The 15,281-nt window shown below is 32.7% G+C and overlaps 1 protein-coding gene across 1 annotated transcript in view; it reads left to right on the plus strand.

Moving 5' to 3' along the window:
• Positions 1-1,867: 1,867 nt before the first annotated feature.
• The window catches only part of LOC137632588 (uncharacterized), a 23,388-nt gene continuing 9,974 nt past the window's right edge, over positions 1,868-15,281 (plus strand). The window contains exons 1-7 of the mRNA XM_068364617.1: positions 1,868-2,873; positions 5,219-5,333; positions 9,943-10,134; positions 11,012-11,107; positions 13,011-13,146; positions 13,361-13,588; positions 14,526-14,759. Coding sequence (XP_068220718.1) covers positions 2,002-2,873; positions 5,219-5,333; positions 9,943-10,134; positions 11,012-11,107; positions 13,011-13,146; positions 13,361-13,588; positions 14,526-14,759 — 1,873 coding nt within the window. The 5' untranslated portion in view covers positions 1,868-2,001. The remainder of the gene's footprint in view (positions 2,874-5,218; positions 5,334-9,942; positions 10,135-11,011; positions 11,108-13,010; positions 13,147-13,360; positions 13,589-14,525; positions 14,760-15,281) is intronic.

A 15,281-nucleotide genomic window follows, 5' to 3' on the forward strand; every position in this document is an offset into this window, starting at 1 on the left:
ATATATATATGTATGTATGTATGTATGTATGTATGTATGTCGGGCACACTTTTCTATTTTATTTCTCTTGCTCTTGTTTTGTTTAAGTTTTTATAGATTATATGGGAATTATTTATTTTAATGTTGTTACCGTTCTTAAAATATTTTATTCTTCATGGTTCCCTATCCTCACTGGGCTATTTTCCCTGTTGGAGCCCCTGGGCTTATAGAATCCTGCGTTCCCAACTAGGGTTGTAGCTTAACAAGTAATAATAATAATAATAATAATAATAATAATAATAATAATAATAATAATAATAATATATACACACTGTACTTGTATATACACATGCATATCTATTCAACCGTATATTGTTTGATTATATTGTTTCTTAATTGGGAAATTTAAGATACTCAAGAATGCTATTTACAACAAAGTACGTTTAAAAAAAAAAACTTACATTTGAAGTAATGCACTCACGCGCACAGACGCTTTTACATTTTACGCACATGTGCACGAAAACAAAAGCCTCTGGCTGTACAACGCAACAGAATGTACTGTAGTATATAGAGGCACATTGCAATTTCCCCCATATGGAATGGAAAATGAAAATCATATCAGATTTGGGGATAGGGAGTAATAAATGAAAAGGTGTTGTCATTTTATGTCTCAATTGTGTAGAAATATTAAGAAAAGGAAAAGTAGTTCTGGAAATAATAAAATAGACTTTAAAAGCTCATTTTCAACAAACCACAAGGTTGTTGGGTACTATAGTCCATTTCTTTTAGCGAGGCAGATTTGCACCGATTCGCAACAGTGCCCTTTTAGCTCGGAAAAGTTTTCTGAGCGCTGATTGGTTAGAATTATCTTGTCCAACCAATTAGCGATCATGAAACTTTTCCGAGCTAAGAGGGCACCGCTGCGAGTCGGTGCATATATGCCTTGCTGAAAGAAATGGACTATAGTAGACGGACTGACATTTACAAAGGGGTTTTAGAATTTTGAAATTATTTTTTATTTTTGTAAATAGGTAAGCCATAATGGCCATTAACTTCACCTCATGTACTTTGATTAAGGATAACAAGGTAATAGCTACTTTACACTGTTAGAAAGAAACGTAATTTTAATAGGAAATTCTCCGGAAAAAAATATATTGTTTTCAGCCGTATTTCAGTAAATTACAGGCGACTGTATTTTTACAATACTTTGTTATTATCTTTTAGTTTTTGGTGCCCGTAATATCACTCTTTTACGTCAATATATCCGTTTTTAAAACTGCAAATATCTGGCAACATTTTTCCAGGTGGCATAGCTAATGATAGATTCCATCCGCATCAAAACTGTCCCCGAAATAGTTAGGGATTATTCTCTCCTAAACATTAATCGTTACGATAAGGACGGCATTTATAGTAAAGATTACGTGACATGATTTTTTTATATATATAAAACCGCCGTTTGGTAATTGATAAACAAGTGACATTTATATACGGCAGCTTAAATGATATGCCAATGGGTCATCACTTTAATTTTGAAATTATTATTATTATTATTATTATTATTATTATTATTATTATCATTATTATTATGATGATGATTATTGTTATTATTATTATTATTATTATTATTATTATTATTATTATCATTATTAGCAATAGTAAATTATAAGAGAACATAAATATTTCAAAGAATTATTCTCCCTAACGCTATTATTTCTTTTTTTCTTTTCAGCGATTATCGTGTTAGTCTTTTCATCATGGAATAAATGTCACGCCAGCACTTTGAGCATCAGCCAATCAGGAATCGCGACTGGAGATGACGTCACGAAAGGAGACTCGTTTAACCTCAGCCATCGGAGCGATCTACAAAATGAACAGCCGTTTTCGGTGACAGAAAGCGACGTGGAAACGCACCCACGCGTACGGCAAAGCGTAAATTCTACAAATGAAAGTCAAGACTTGTATAGAGAGCAGAAGGCTGTGACGAACGATGATAACGATGACGTCACCGTTTCATCTTGGAATATGGGAGGGGAGGGAAATGGACAGCCTTTTGGCATCACTGTAAAAGAGGGTGTCATCAAGTTCGTTAGACCTTTTACCGCTGATGCAACTGATGACGCCCCTGGAACGACAACCAGCAGTGGTTATTACACCCAGTCCACTGATGGAACAATAGGGACAGAAACAATCGGTTATACTTTAGGTGCAACGGAATCCTGGATGGATATCACTGATTCAACCATTTCGAACACAGACATGACAGAATCTTTGGTGAAAAGAGCTGACACAACAGAAAATGACACCGGAGAGTCCAGCACAACAGAAATGGAAGGACTGGAGTGGGATTATTCAACCGTTCCGTATGAATATGAACCATCTACACAAGATGTTCCCGGCGATGACACCGCTAGTGAAGGGTCTCAGTATTTAGAAAATACGTCATTTCAGCAAAGTACGGTGTCTTACGACCCGGCCATGACAGTAACTACCTCTGAGTATCAACAAACTGGTGCACAACTTTCTGGCAGTGAAGTCCCAGAAAATGACGTCACAGAAACCCCTAGTCAATCTGAACAGACGACGCCGATTCAAAATGGGGACGAGATGCAAGTGGACAGTGAAACAGAAAGCGCCTTGGACGGTATGGACAAACGCGAAAGCTATTGGAACCGATTAGCAAAAACTAACCAGGTAGTAGACGATACAGACAAATCTTTGAAAAGAAAACGGAAAGGGAGAGTGTGGAAGAAACGTGTCCTAGATGACATGGGATTCGTCATGTCTCACCCGGAAAGTGAAAGACTGGACGAAGAAGATGATCTCAAGATCTTCGAAGCTGTGGTCACCAGTATGGCCCAGTGGGAGTTGAACAAGTTGCAGAAAAAGATGAAAAAGTAAGTCAGTTTGTTTATTCATGTTTAAATATATTGAAAACATATACAACTCAAAAGACCTGTTGTAAGAATATAATTTCTACTCTAATTTAAGTAAAAAAGAAGAATGCTCTATTTTAGTATGTAACTTATTCACAAGCATCCGCTGCCTTCCTGTGTGAGCGTTACATTCACTGATAATAATTCCCATTGGTTCAGGATAAAGAGAAAGGGCCTATACAGTATGATTGCGTATAGGAAGGTCTATACCATACTTTTAAAAAAGCTTTTATGCATTAGAGAGAAGAAAAAATAAATCATCCAAACTTGAAAAATTATTTACACTCGAAGTAAGACTGCAAAATGTAGGATTGGTCCCTTGAGTAATTAGACACAAGCTAACTAGGTTATTTATTTTACCGTAAAGAGAATTCTATAAAATCTTAATAAAAAATTTTATTACAAGTTCTGCATAATAATTTAAGAAACGTGGTTTGAATTTTATTAGAACATTAAAGCCATTTCGTTTACATGTAGATGTCATCAAATTGCTTTTCAGCTTGTTGACATTGAAGATGATAATTATGACAATTCAAGAAATCTAATGTCTGCCCCTTTACTTTTTTTTCCGTGAAACGGAAAATGAAATAAGCCAAATGCACATTTCCTTCCAAAGGAACATCGTCGTCTTTGTGTTTTTTTCGGTTTAAAATGAACCTTGATAAATGCGACCTCTTCAAGGATGCCATGGTAGAGATTGTTTTGTTTTCAGGCAAATAAGGGACGTTATAACCTTGCGGAAAAGAATGAGATTGAAGATGAATGCTTATTTAAGACTTATTAAAGCGACACACAAAGATAGTTCTCGGGTTGAAGAATGATTGTAAATGAGATGCATATAATTTTCTCATACATATCTGTCCTTTTGATTAATACATGTAAGACAAAGAAAGTAATTGAAGGCTGTAAGTGGTATCCCATAGTAAACAATGCAACTTTTGTTCGCAGTGGAAATTACTCTCTTAGGCCCTGCAGGCTCTCTGTGTGAAAGAAAAATAAAAAGATGTATTATATGTATACATGTTTATATATATATATATATATATATATATATATATATATATGTATGTATGTATGTATATATACACACACATATATGTATATATAACTTTATTCTCTTCATGTAGTCTACGATGTTTGCAAACCAATTCCACTAAAAACAAATAATACATTATTTATTGTGATGCCATTCACAGCTACATTGCCAATTTTTTTCCACACGTATTAATTACACGGGCGAGCACACACGCATATATATATATATATATATATATATATATATGTATATATATATATATATATATATTTATTTATTTATTTATTTATATATATAATGATGAACGTTTAAGTTAGATAACTCGTATTCAGTAGCATGCAAACTAGCTAATTAGCTATATGATGACCGTCCCAATATTTGAATAATACACTGTGATAAAAAATTGCGTTTCTTTGTACGTGTGAAGGTTTAATGCTGATAAATACTTAAATTCTATGGAATAGATTGATTGAATAATTTTCATATAGTAATGGTATTTATTGGTATAAAAGTCAAGAGAATACCTAAGATTATTCTTATCTATGTCGTACATAAATCCGTACTGATGATTAATAATCAATATTATTTTGGGGTAGGGAGAATCAACCTCACCTTCAAGTTTAACTGGTAAAGTGTAGCAGTTATTTTCTCCTACCATGTATCTCATCATTGATGTTCGTAGGTGTTAGCTAATGTCTTTTTTTTATGTGTAACATCTTTCTCGAAGACTTTAATGAATTTGTTTCTAAATTTATCTGTGTTAATTCTCACTCTCAATTATCAACAACTAATGCAAGCATTCTTGATTTGAATTATAAAAATTCTGCATTTAAAGGTTTAAAGGCCGCTCATGAATGACAGAGGCAAGCGACAGTGACATTTCCTTATCAAGCAGGGCAATGCCCTAGACTCCTAGAGACTGGCCAAATATACATATGATTAGCGCCCAAGCCCCTCTCCACCCAAGCTAGGACCAAGGAGGGCCAGGCAATGGCTGCTGATGACTCAGCAGATAGACCTATAGGCTCCCTCAAACTCCCTAATCTTTAGCTCACAAGGATGGTGAGGTTGTTGCGACCAAAGAAACTAACGATTTACCCCCACAACCAAGAATATCCGAAATGCATTCCTTCACACTCCTTTTTCTCGTCAGCAATAATGAACCAACAATGAACATTGGTTTTCTTTTAAATAAAAACAGGTATATGTCAGGTTTTACAGAGGCCCCTGCTCCTAACATCCTCCTTTTGTTTTCTCTTCTCGTCCCCAGAGGAGGGAGGCGCATCAAGAGAGACGAGGAGAGAGTCTGCTACAAGGATCTTGGCTGTTTCTGGGATGAAGGACCCTTCGATTACCTCGACATGCTGCCTTCACCTCCTGAAGAGGTTAGTGTCCTTGGACAAGATCTTCCTAGTCTTAATCACAATTGAGTATTTTTTTTTTTATCTCAGTCTAAAGCAAAAGAAAATATAGAATTGATATTCACAATACTTTTCGATACATATGTATAATTAAAATAAAAGGAAAGATATGTTTAAGTTTAACTAATTTGCTTGATACTTGAATTAGAATAAGAAATGGTAAAAAATACTTGTGTATATCAGTTAAGAATAAAATCTTAACTTCATGAATTGAAAAGGACGACGTAAGAACACAAAACGTCAACGAAATTTGAAGATTTTCGCATGAAGAGAATGAATAATCACCTACCGGTTCATCAACTGAAAATTTTTCAAGTGAATACCACCAAATATAGGAGAAAATTCCGTATCAATTTAATAAAACTAAGCCAGTTAAGGTGTATGAATAAATCAAATGACAATTATATGCATAAGAAAGAACAAACTCCTCTCATGCGAAAAACCTCAAGAATTTTCTTGGAGCGCTGAAAAAAAAAACGTCTCGACATCACTTCTCTTTTCTGCTATCGTAATAAGTTTAGTTTCCCTTGATAAGGAATATTCAAATCATCTGTGACAGGTTGGTGGAGCTTTGTAAGGTTGTAAATTGTGATAGTTATAATAAAAAATGCGAGATACAACGTTTAGCAAAGAAAATGTGGAACATTGTAAGATTCCATGAAATATTCTACACCGCTATTCCAATTAATCAATTAATATGATAAGATGTAAACGATTTAACCTCGTCTTCAAACCTAACTGTTGTAATCAACAGAGTTGATCATTCAAGTATCTTCCTATGTGGAGACTTGTACTTTCTACCTTTTCGTGTATTTCATGAACACAAGATGATCACCACTCAACCATGAGAAGACATCTATGAAAACACATTTTATCATTATCTTCCATTTCCTGTATATACCCGCCATTTTTTTCTTTAATCTTATTAAATAGAGGCGAAGCTAATCTATATAAAGCGTAAATTGAATATTTCTACAATATACATCATTTTTATCATGAATTGTAGATTATTTTTAAAAAGATATCTATAAAGAATTTGTTCGATTAAAAGAGGAGTAGATAAATTAATGCAAGCGAATCATTAAATATGCATATGTATAAGTTAATGAGTCTTGACCAAGCCAAGAAAAAAAGATTATACGTTATTGCTCATTAAGCCGTCGAAGACTAGACTTACAAAACAAGACATTAAGCTGATCATTTGAGGCATAAACTAAGTTATTGCAGCACAAATAATATTACTTCAAGATCCATAATTCTGATGCTGACGATGGGGCTGAAGTATATGTAAATTAGCATGATTTGACAACTAATGAAAAATTATAATTTTCACGGAAAATTCATGTCATATAAATAGTATCATATGTGTATATGTCAAAGAAACGTAAATACAGAAACGAATCGTTACAATTAAAGAAAGGACCTTTTATTTCTTAGTCATTGTAAAAAATGGAAATGGTATAATCAATATATATGAAATTAGAAAATTGGCGAAATTTAATTCGTCAAAATTGCTTTTGAGATTCAAAGGAAAACATTGGAAGAAATTGATAGATTGGAAGCATAATTTCTAGCTACAGCATTGCGTAAGATAAAAATGAATTTGCGGTTTTTCCCACAAAATCAGAGACATCTTGGTGCGAGCTGAATCGCTCGTAAGTCATTGTCAAAAACGAGTAACAGCCGTTGGTGAAACCGTGCGCTGAACAGTTACACAGAAATCCGAAAGGAAACTGCGTTACCTTGTTCGAGTTGTACTACCTGCATGCTTCGAATATGGAAGGCCACTGTGTAGTGGAAAGGAGAGTTTATCGATATTTCAAAATGAATTTATGGAACTATCCAAAAACTTTTGAATTTACGTTGTGATTGTTTTTAAAGAAATCCCGAAGTTTTCTAAATTGAATAATTAATTTCCAAAAACTTTTGAATTTATATAATATATTTTTTTTTTTGTGTATTTTACGGAAATCCTAGTTTCCCAAATTGAGTAATAAATTTCTCAAAACTTTTTATTTTGCATTATATTTCTTTTTTTGTATTTTGAGGAAATCCTGAAGTTTTCTAGATTGAATAATAAATTTCTCAAAACTTTTCCTTTTGCATCATATTTCTTTTTTTTTTTTTTGTATTTTGAGGAAAAACTGAAGTTTTCTAAATTGAATAATAAATTTCTCAAAACTTTTCCTTTTGCATTATATTTCTTTTTTTTTGTATTTTGAGGAAAAACTGAAGTTTTCTAAATTGAATAATAAATTTCTCAAAACTTTTCCTTTTGCATTATATTTCTTTTTTTTTGTATTTTGAGGAAAAACTGAAGTTTTCTAAATTGGATAATAAATTTATCAAAACTTTTTGATTTACATTTTGTAATTTTTGTGTGTATTTCAAGGAAATCTGATGTTTTCTAGATTGAATAATGAATTTTAGTAAAGCTATGGTGTTGAAAGCTAGATGCCTAATGTCTACTAACAAGACAACATATATACGAAAAGCATTCTCAAGGAATCGAGTTTGCAAACAATATTCAAAAGTAGTACATATTTTTTACTTTACAAAACCAAATATGATTTTATCATAATATTTTCAACCAAAGCTTTTAGCAAGACAATGTAGTCTATCTAAAATTAGTTTGAAGATTGAAAAGCCTGATTTAAAGTTTCTCAAATTATACGTTATCAATCATTACTGTAAATTTTTATTGCATCTAATTCTTACGAAATCCTGAAAACAGAAGTTCGTGTATCAAAGGCCAACTAACTGGAGCCTCATTGTATTTGAGATTTAAAAGCAAAGTACAAATTACTCCCAATATCTGACTTAATAAGACCGTATGCTTAAGGGGTGTGACCTTTAAGGTGCGTCCTGTTGGTTCCCGGTCTACACACACGAAAAAAAAGGAAGGCTGACATTAAGATTTTCTTCTAAAAGAATTAATGGAAATATAAATATATTTTAAATTTTTACAGATTTATTATAATCCCATAAAAATCATATACGGGATGAAAACTATGATATAAATGTGCGTAAGGTCATCTCTCTCTCTCTCTCTCTCTCTCTCTCTCTCTCTCTCTCTCTCTCTCTCTCTCTCTCTCTCTCTCCAAAATCCTTACACAACTTCATGACATATATTTCCATTCTATTTTGCAATCCCTTCTCTTGTATGCAGTAATAATTTTTCTTACGTTTATGGTCTTTTGATTCTTTATTTTTTTTTTTTTTTTTGCTTCCTACTTCTCTGTGTATCTCTCTCCCTTTTTATCACAATATCCAACAGCTTCCTCTTAGGCTGTTGGATGCAGCTTTCACTGGTGTAGCTCCGCCCAGCTAAAAGCTGCAAACTCATCACTTTGACTTAGCATTTAAAAGGCAAAGTGCTTCCCGCTTTTTGTCATTTCCGTTTATTGCTTCGGAGTTATGATCATTGGACAGTGGGCTCTCTCTCTCTCTCTCTCTCTCTCTCTCTCTCTCTCTCTCTCTCTCTCTCTCTCTCTCTCTATATATATATATATATATATTTATATATATATATATATATATATATATATATATATATATATATATATATATATATATATTACTTTTTATTTTGAGATATTTCCAAAGTTTCTCTTTCCTCTTCTATACAATTTTGTTTAAAATGCCATTATCAAGTGACTTTGTTTTTGGCTTTTCATTTAAATGATAAATTATCGGTCTAATTTGCTGGCATTTCCATTATTTAAATTATGTGCGAGAAAAGAAATTTACATTTTTCGAGTATGATATTTAATAAAAACGCACTCAGTAATAAAGATAGATCTATCACTAACTGAGAGCTCATTCAAATAGAAATTAATATATTTCTTTATATGAAAAATGTATTTGAGAGGGATTTCTTCTAAATGTATTTTACAATACCAATTTTAAAGACAATACCACGCTATACAATCCAGTTTATGAATAGTCACCATTTTTCAAATTTTGATTTGAAAACTCCTTAATTAATTTGTTGGACAGGAACTTACGGTCTATTAAATTTCTTATTCCTGATCTAGATATGAATCTTTGGCACCGTCGTTCAATTAGTTCATTATGCATGTTGCATACATTTTTTCATAATTTTGACCATCCTTTACATTCAGATCTTCCCGGACAGTTCCATCCTGTTCGTAATACTAGGCATGCAAGGAATTCTAATAGTCGGGCCTTCTCCATCATGAGGCTCAATACTTCACAGTATTCTAGAAGTTTTATTCCAGCTGTGGCCAAGTTGTGGAATGATCTTCCTAATCGGGTACAGCTATAGTTAAATCAATAGAACTTAAAAAATTCAAAGTTGCAGCAAATATTTTTATGTTGAACAGGCTGACATAAGTCTTTTTATAGTTATAAATGAATTATCTGTTTAAGTGTTGTTAACGTTTATTTTTTTTTTATTACTTATATTATTTCCTTTCCTCATTGGGCTATTTTTCCCTGTTGGAGCCCTTGGGCTTATAGCATCTTGCTTTTCCAACTAGGGTTTTAGCTTGGCAAGGGATAATAATAATAATAATAATAATAATTTTGCATTTTGTTTCTCGCCAACCAGATCAACACCCGGTTTCTGCTCTTCACCCGGGAAAGGCGAGACCGGGAAAAGGTCATCAAGTCCCAAAACATCAGCACCATCCTCGACTCCCACTTCAACACATCCAGGCCCACGAAGATGCTCATTCACGGATTCGGGTCATCCTGTTACAGCGTCTGGATAAGTGAAATGAAAGAAATCATTCTCAACTTGGTAGGTCTCTCTCTCTCTCTCTCGTTCAGGTTCACGTTGAGGCGCCCTCTTGTGTCTTTTTTTGTGTGTTCCTTATTTTCACTAGTTTTTCTCTCTTCATCCACATTTGTTGTATTACACTTTTCTTATTTTCAATATTTTCTTCTCAAAAAGGGAATTTTCCAACTGTTTGTGCACTATCTTCTTCGTATGGTTGTTGGAGCTCAATTGCTTTTATTCTTATATCACTATACTGTGGACAATATAACATGAAGTGGTTAGCATTTTCTTCTCTCTCTCTCTCTCTCTCTCTCTCTCTCTCTCTCTCTCTCTCTCTCTCTCTCTCTCTCTCACACAGTTTAGCTCCACTTTCAGCCTTCCCTGAAGCACAAGCCCCAAGGGGCCCTCACATCAATTGTTGTACTGTATGTAATCCACATACATTCGTCCAAGAACAGCTATTTTATGAATTTTCCTTGTAATTCTGGCCATGTGAGAAAGTGCAACATGTAGTAGAATGTTATACAACTTGCAATTTGAACTAGAATATAGTGTTCATTCTGAAAGGTTTCCTTCTTTTCTTGTATTTTGAAATCTTATAAGCAAAACTCATGAAATTTCAGGCAGGAAGGTGAATTGAAATAAATAAAAGATTGTGAAGATGAAAAAAAAAAAATTTAAATGATGAAAATACAAATTTCTACTCCACATAAACTCATGGAAATTTAGATAGGAAGGTGAATTAAAAATAGAAGATTGTGAAAGAAGATATTAAACGATGAAAATACAAATTTATACTCCAGATAAACTCATGAAAATTTAGACAGGAAGGTGGATTAGAAAATAAATATTGTGAAAGAAATATTTTGAATTGATGTTAATACAATTTCTACTTCAGATGGATGTGAACATCATATGTGTCAATTGGCAAAAGGGAGCCGAGGTTCCAAATTACGTCAGAGCAGCCAGTAATACTCGTCTTGTCGGGCGTCAGGTGAGAGAGATATTTTGATTCTAAGCATCTTTTACGTATTGCAATAAAAAAATGTCTTAACGACTCTTCCTGGGATTGCAAGGTTAAGCATTTCTCTTGTTTTCCTTTGATCTGATGTTGGATGAATCGACTGTATATGACAAGATGCTTTTGTCCGTTCCTTCATAACGTTTGAGCTCTAAAACTCTCCCTTCTGTGGTCCTTGTTTTGTGAGCTTTGTCTTTCTAATTGTGTAATATGACCTCTTGTGTTATTCTCTGCTCTTCTCGTACTACTAGTTAATGCCAAATCAAATGATATGGGAGTTAATATAATCGTTAAAAGAAACCAAGCTTACAATTAGCATGTTGGTTACATTCAACAAAATCTAGCAGTAGATTTTCACAATATTTTTCGATATATTTTTTTAATTTCTTTTGTTGATTCATGTATAAATATTTGTCTTTTTTTTTTTGTACACTGTGGTTATTCTTTTTGATTTTAGGAAATAAAAAGATAAAGTTTATTATCTGATACTAAAAGAGCGTCTAAAACTATGACTATTGAACTATTTGACTGGAGATCCTTCATTGAAGACTGTTTTCCAAACTTATCTCTTTAAGTCGCAATAGTCGCTAAGAGCAACACACTCTTATATCTCTTTTCTTTTTCACTTATTTCATAGAATACATTTAATCATTGAACCATAGTATTGCTATACTTGGTAAGTTTGTTTTTATTCCAACACCACCTAGCAGCAAAACCAATTCACGGATACCCATGTGATCTTTTTCTATGTATATATATATATATATATATATATAATTATATATATAATTATATATATATACATATATATATTTATATATATATATATATATATATATATATATATAAATAAATATATATTATATGTATATATATATATATGTATATATATTATATATATATGTATATATATACATATATATATATATATATATATATATATATATATATATATATATATATTAGTGGAAAGGCTTTCAAAGCCTTTATCAAACTCCATCTTCATCACTTGATAGTAATTCCCGTAAGAATGTAATCAATTTTGTTCTCAGCAGGTAGAAAAAAAAAGAGTTAATTATAGGTATCTCTGACCAGTTTCTAGTTGTTACTTAAATATTTATGGTTTTCCTATAAACAGAAATTCCTTGCAACAATACAGATATAACTGATATTAGTTCTATCTGGTAGTAATACTGGCCAATAAACCTTTCTGTAATCCCCCTTTACTTTGAAAGACGTTATAAGATCTTAGAACTGATTTCTGTATGATGTGGAGTTTTTTTTTTTTATTGAAAATGTCAGTTATTTTTTATCACTGTACCAGTAATGACTTCAAGTGACTTGCTTGATTATCATTTTGCCAGGAGGCTGTGAAACTTTAAAGAAAAAAAGCCCGGTCAATGATACCATCATCAGATGCCAGTCATTATTCAACCTAGTTATTTCTTTCTTGGTGTAATTTACTCTTATCAGCAGTTAGATATGGTTAGCTTCATATTTAATGAGCCTGTCATCAAGAATACCTTCTCTTTGAAATCATTGATTATGCTTTCTTTGAGAGGGGTATTTTTTGTTTCTAAATCTGTTTAATTTTCTCTCACCAGGTGGCAAAAGTATTCGAGATATATGTGCAATAGTTTCATCTCGTATTAAGAGGAATAACTTGAAAATCTCAATTTCAATATACTTTTTCTATTAACAGACATTACATCGATTTTTTTTTCTCTCACTTTGTGGCAGCACTGTATGGAATCCATTACTATTCTATCATCAACTATTGATAAAGTCTGAATACTTCCTCTTCCTTTTCTGAATACTTCCTTTTCGCTCCCGATTCATAGTAATGTTATGGACTTGTTCATCTTTATTCCACCAGGTGGCAGTGCTGATACAGCAGATAAATGATCTCCTCAACACCACTCTTGATGATTTCCACCTGATTGGATTTTCACTTGGGGCTCACGTCTCCGGCCATGCAGGAGCTCGTCTTAAAAACCTATCAAGAATATCAGGTAAGTGTAAAATGTAACAAATGGAGGATGAAATTTATGTAAATGAAAATTTTTTTTATACAGAAAATAATTAATGTGCAATCGCTAATTTCTTAATTTAGGACTAATTGAACCTAAATTATGATCACACACTTTTATATCATTTAGACCTAAAGTATTAGAGTCCTCTCATGATACCAAACCTTCAATATCCTTCTCTTATACCCTCCTTCAGGCTTAGATCCAGCTGGCCCTCTCTTCGAATCTTACTCCCCGTCTGTTCGACTTGACGAAACGGACGCCAAATTTGTAGATGTCATCCACACGAATGCAGATTCCCTGCTGATGGGCGGGCTGGGTGCCTTCGAGCCTATGGGCCACGTCGATTTTTATCCCAATGGAGGCAAAATGCAAACTGGCTGCACAAATCTGTTCTTGGGTGGCGTCTCGGATATACTTTGGCGTGAGTATTGTTAATCTATCCCTTTAAGTAAGAAAATGAACAGGATTTTCAGGTATTATAATAATAATAATAATAATAATTATTATTATTATTATTATTATTATTAAGAAGGTATTTAATCAGAACACTGATTCGCATTTAAATCTCAAACTATTTGGATCATGTTTTTTTATATGTACTGTAGTCTGGGGTAGAAATTGGAAGAGATGAATTTTGGTGGGACGAGGTAGTAGAATCAGACGAGAAGTAGCTGGTGGAGAGCAGTGTAGCTGCAGTTAAAGATACCTGTAGTAACACATTGGTGCTGTATGTAATAGATCCGAACGTGAGAAAGTTGAAACTAAATCTTATATTGGTTTGATCATCCAAAACTGTTGTCAAAATATGATTATAAATTATATATATATATATATATATATATATATATATATATACATATATATATATATATATATATATATATATATGTGTATATATATACATATATATATATGTGTGTATGTGTGTGTGTATATATATATATATATATATATATATATATATATATATATATATATATATATATATGTGTGTGTGTGTGTATTATATATATACAGTATATATATATATATATATATATATATATATATATATATATATATATATATATATATGTGTGTGTGTGTGTGTGTGTGTGTGTGTGTATGTATGACTTTTCATTCAATTATAATGTAGCCTGTGTGAAAATCCAATTTTTGATAATGTTTTTGACGAACCTTTGTACGTAAAGATATAGTTTAGATTTGCATCATTCATTTACCAACGCTACTGTCAAAATAAATGCAAACTATGATTTACAAGTATAGGAATGGGTAGGTTCTATAAAGTCCCACAAACCAGAAATAAAAATACCCTGGTATTATCTACTGAAGCTAACGTAAAGTCTTCACTCCAACAGCTACGGAAGAGGGCGGCCGCTACTTGTGCAACCACCGAAGGGGCTATAAGTATTACATGCATTCGATGGTGCCCCAATGCAAGTTCCCGGCCTTCGTCTGCCGCGACTACGAGACCTTCCTGAAAGGTAACTGTTTCCCTTGCAAGTCCTGCGGCAGCATGGGTTACTTCGCAAGTGATGCGGAAGGCAGAGGCCAGCTCTATCTCGTCACCAGGGACACCGAACCTTTCTGTGGTACGATCGAAAAATTTTCCAAGTAGAAGTTACCCTTTTCATTATGTCCATTTTTTTCTGGTTTTCTGTTCCCCCTTTCTGCTATCTCGCAATATACTCAACAAATGAAGATATTTAAGTTCAAATCTTACACTTTCATATGGGAGAGAAAGAATTTATGCCTTAACTGCTTAGAAAATACATGTGAAAAAGTTTTTATTAAGCCGTGTAGACATACGATACGGGATATTTTAAATCATGATGGATGGAATTATTTAGGATAAAACTACTCGAAACATTTGATTGTTAAACACAGCCTTGAGTTCTTTCTTAGCTTTACATCTAAAATATATAATTTTCTATTATCTATTCAGTATTTCATGTATCATGGTTTTCTTACAATTTTTTCCTTCAATGGAATAGCCAGATATAGGATAGTTTAGTTATCACGACTTCTCTGATGTTTATAAAGAAATGATTAAATATTAATACTTCGATCTCTTGTATTTTTATTATATTTTGCATTTTTTGATACCTTTGTGT

Source organism: Palaemon carinicauda, chromosome 41, assembly GCF_036898095.1.
Source record: "Palaemon carinicauda isolate YSFRI2023 chromosome 41, ASM3689809v2, whole genome shotgun sequence".
Taxonomy (NCBI): domain Eukaryota; kingdom Metazoa; phylum Arthropoda; class Malacostraca; order Decapoda; family Palaemonidae; genus Palaemon; species Palaemon carinicauda.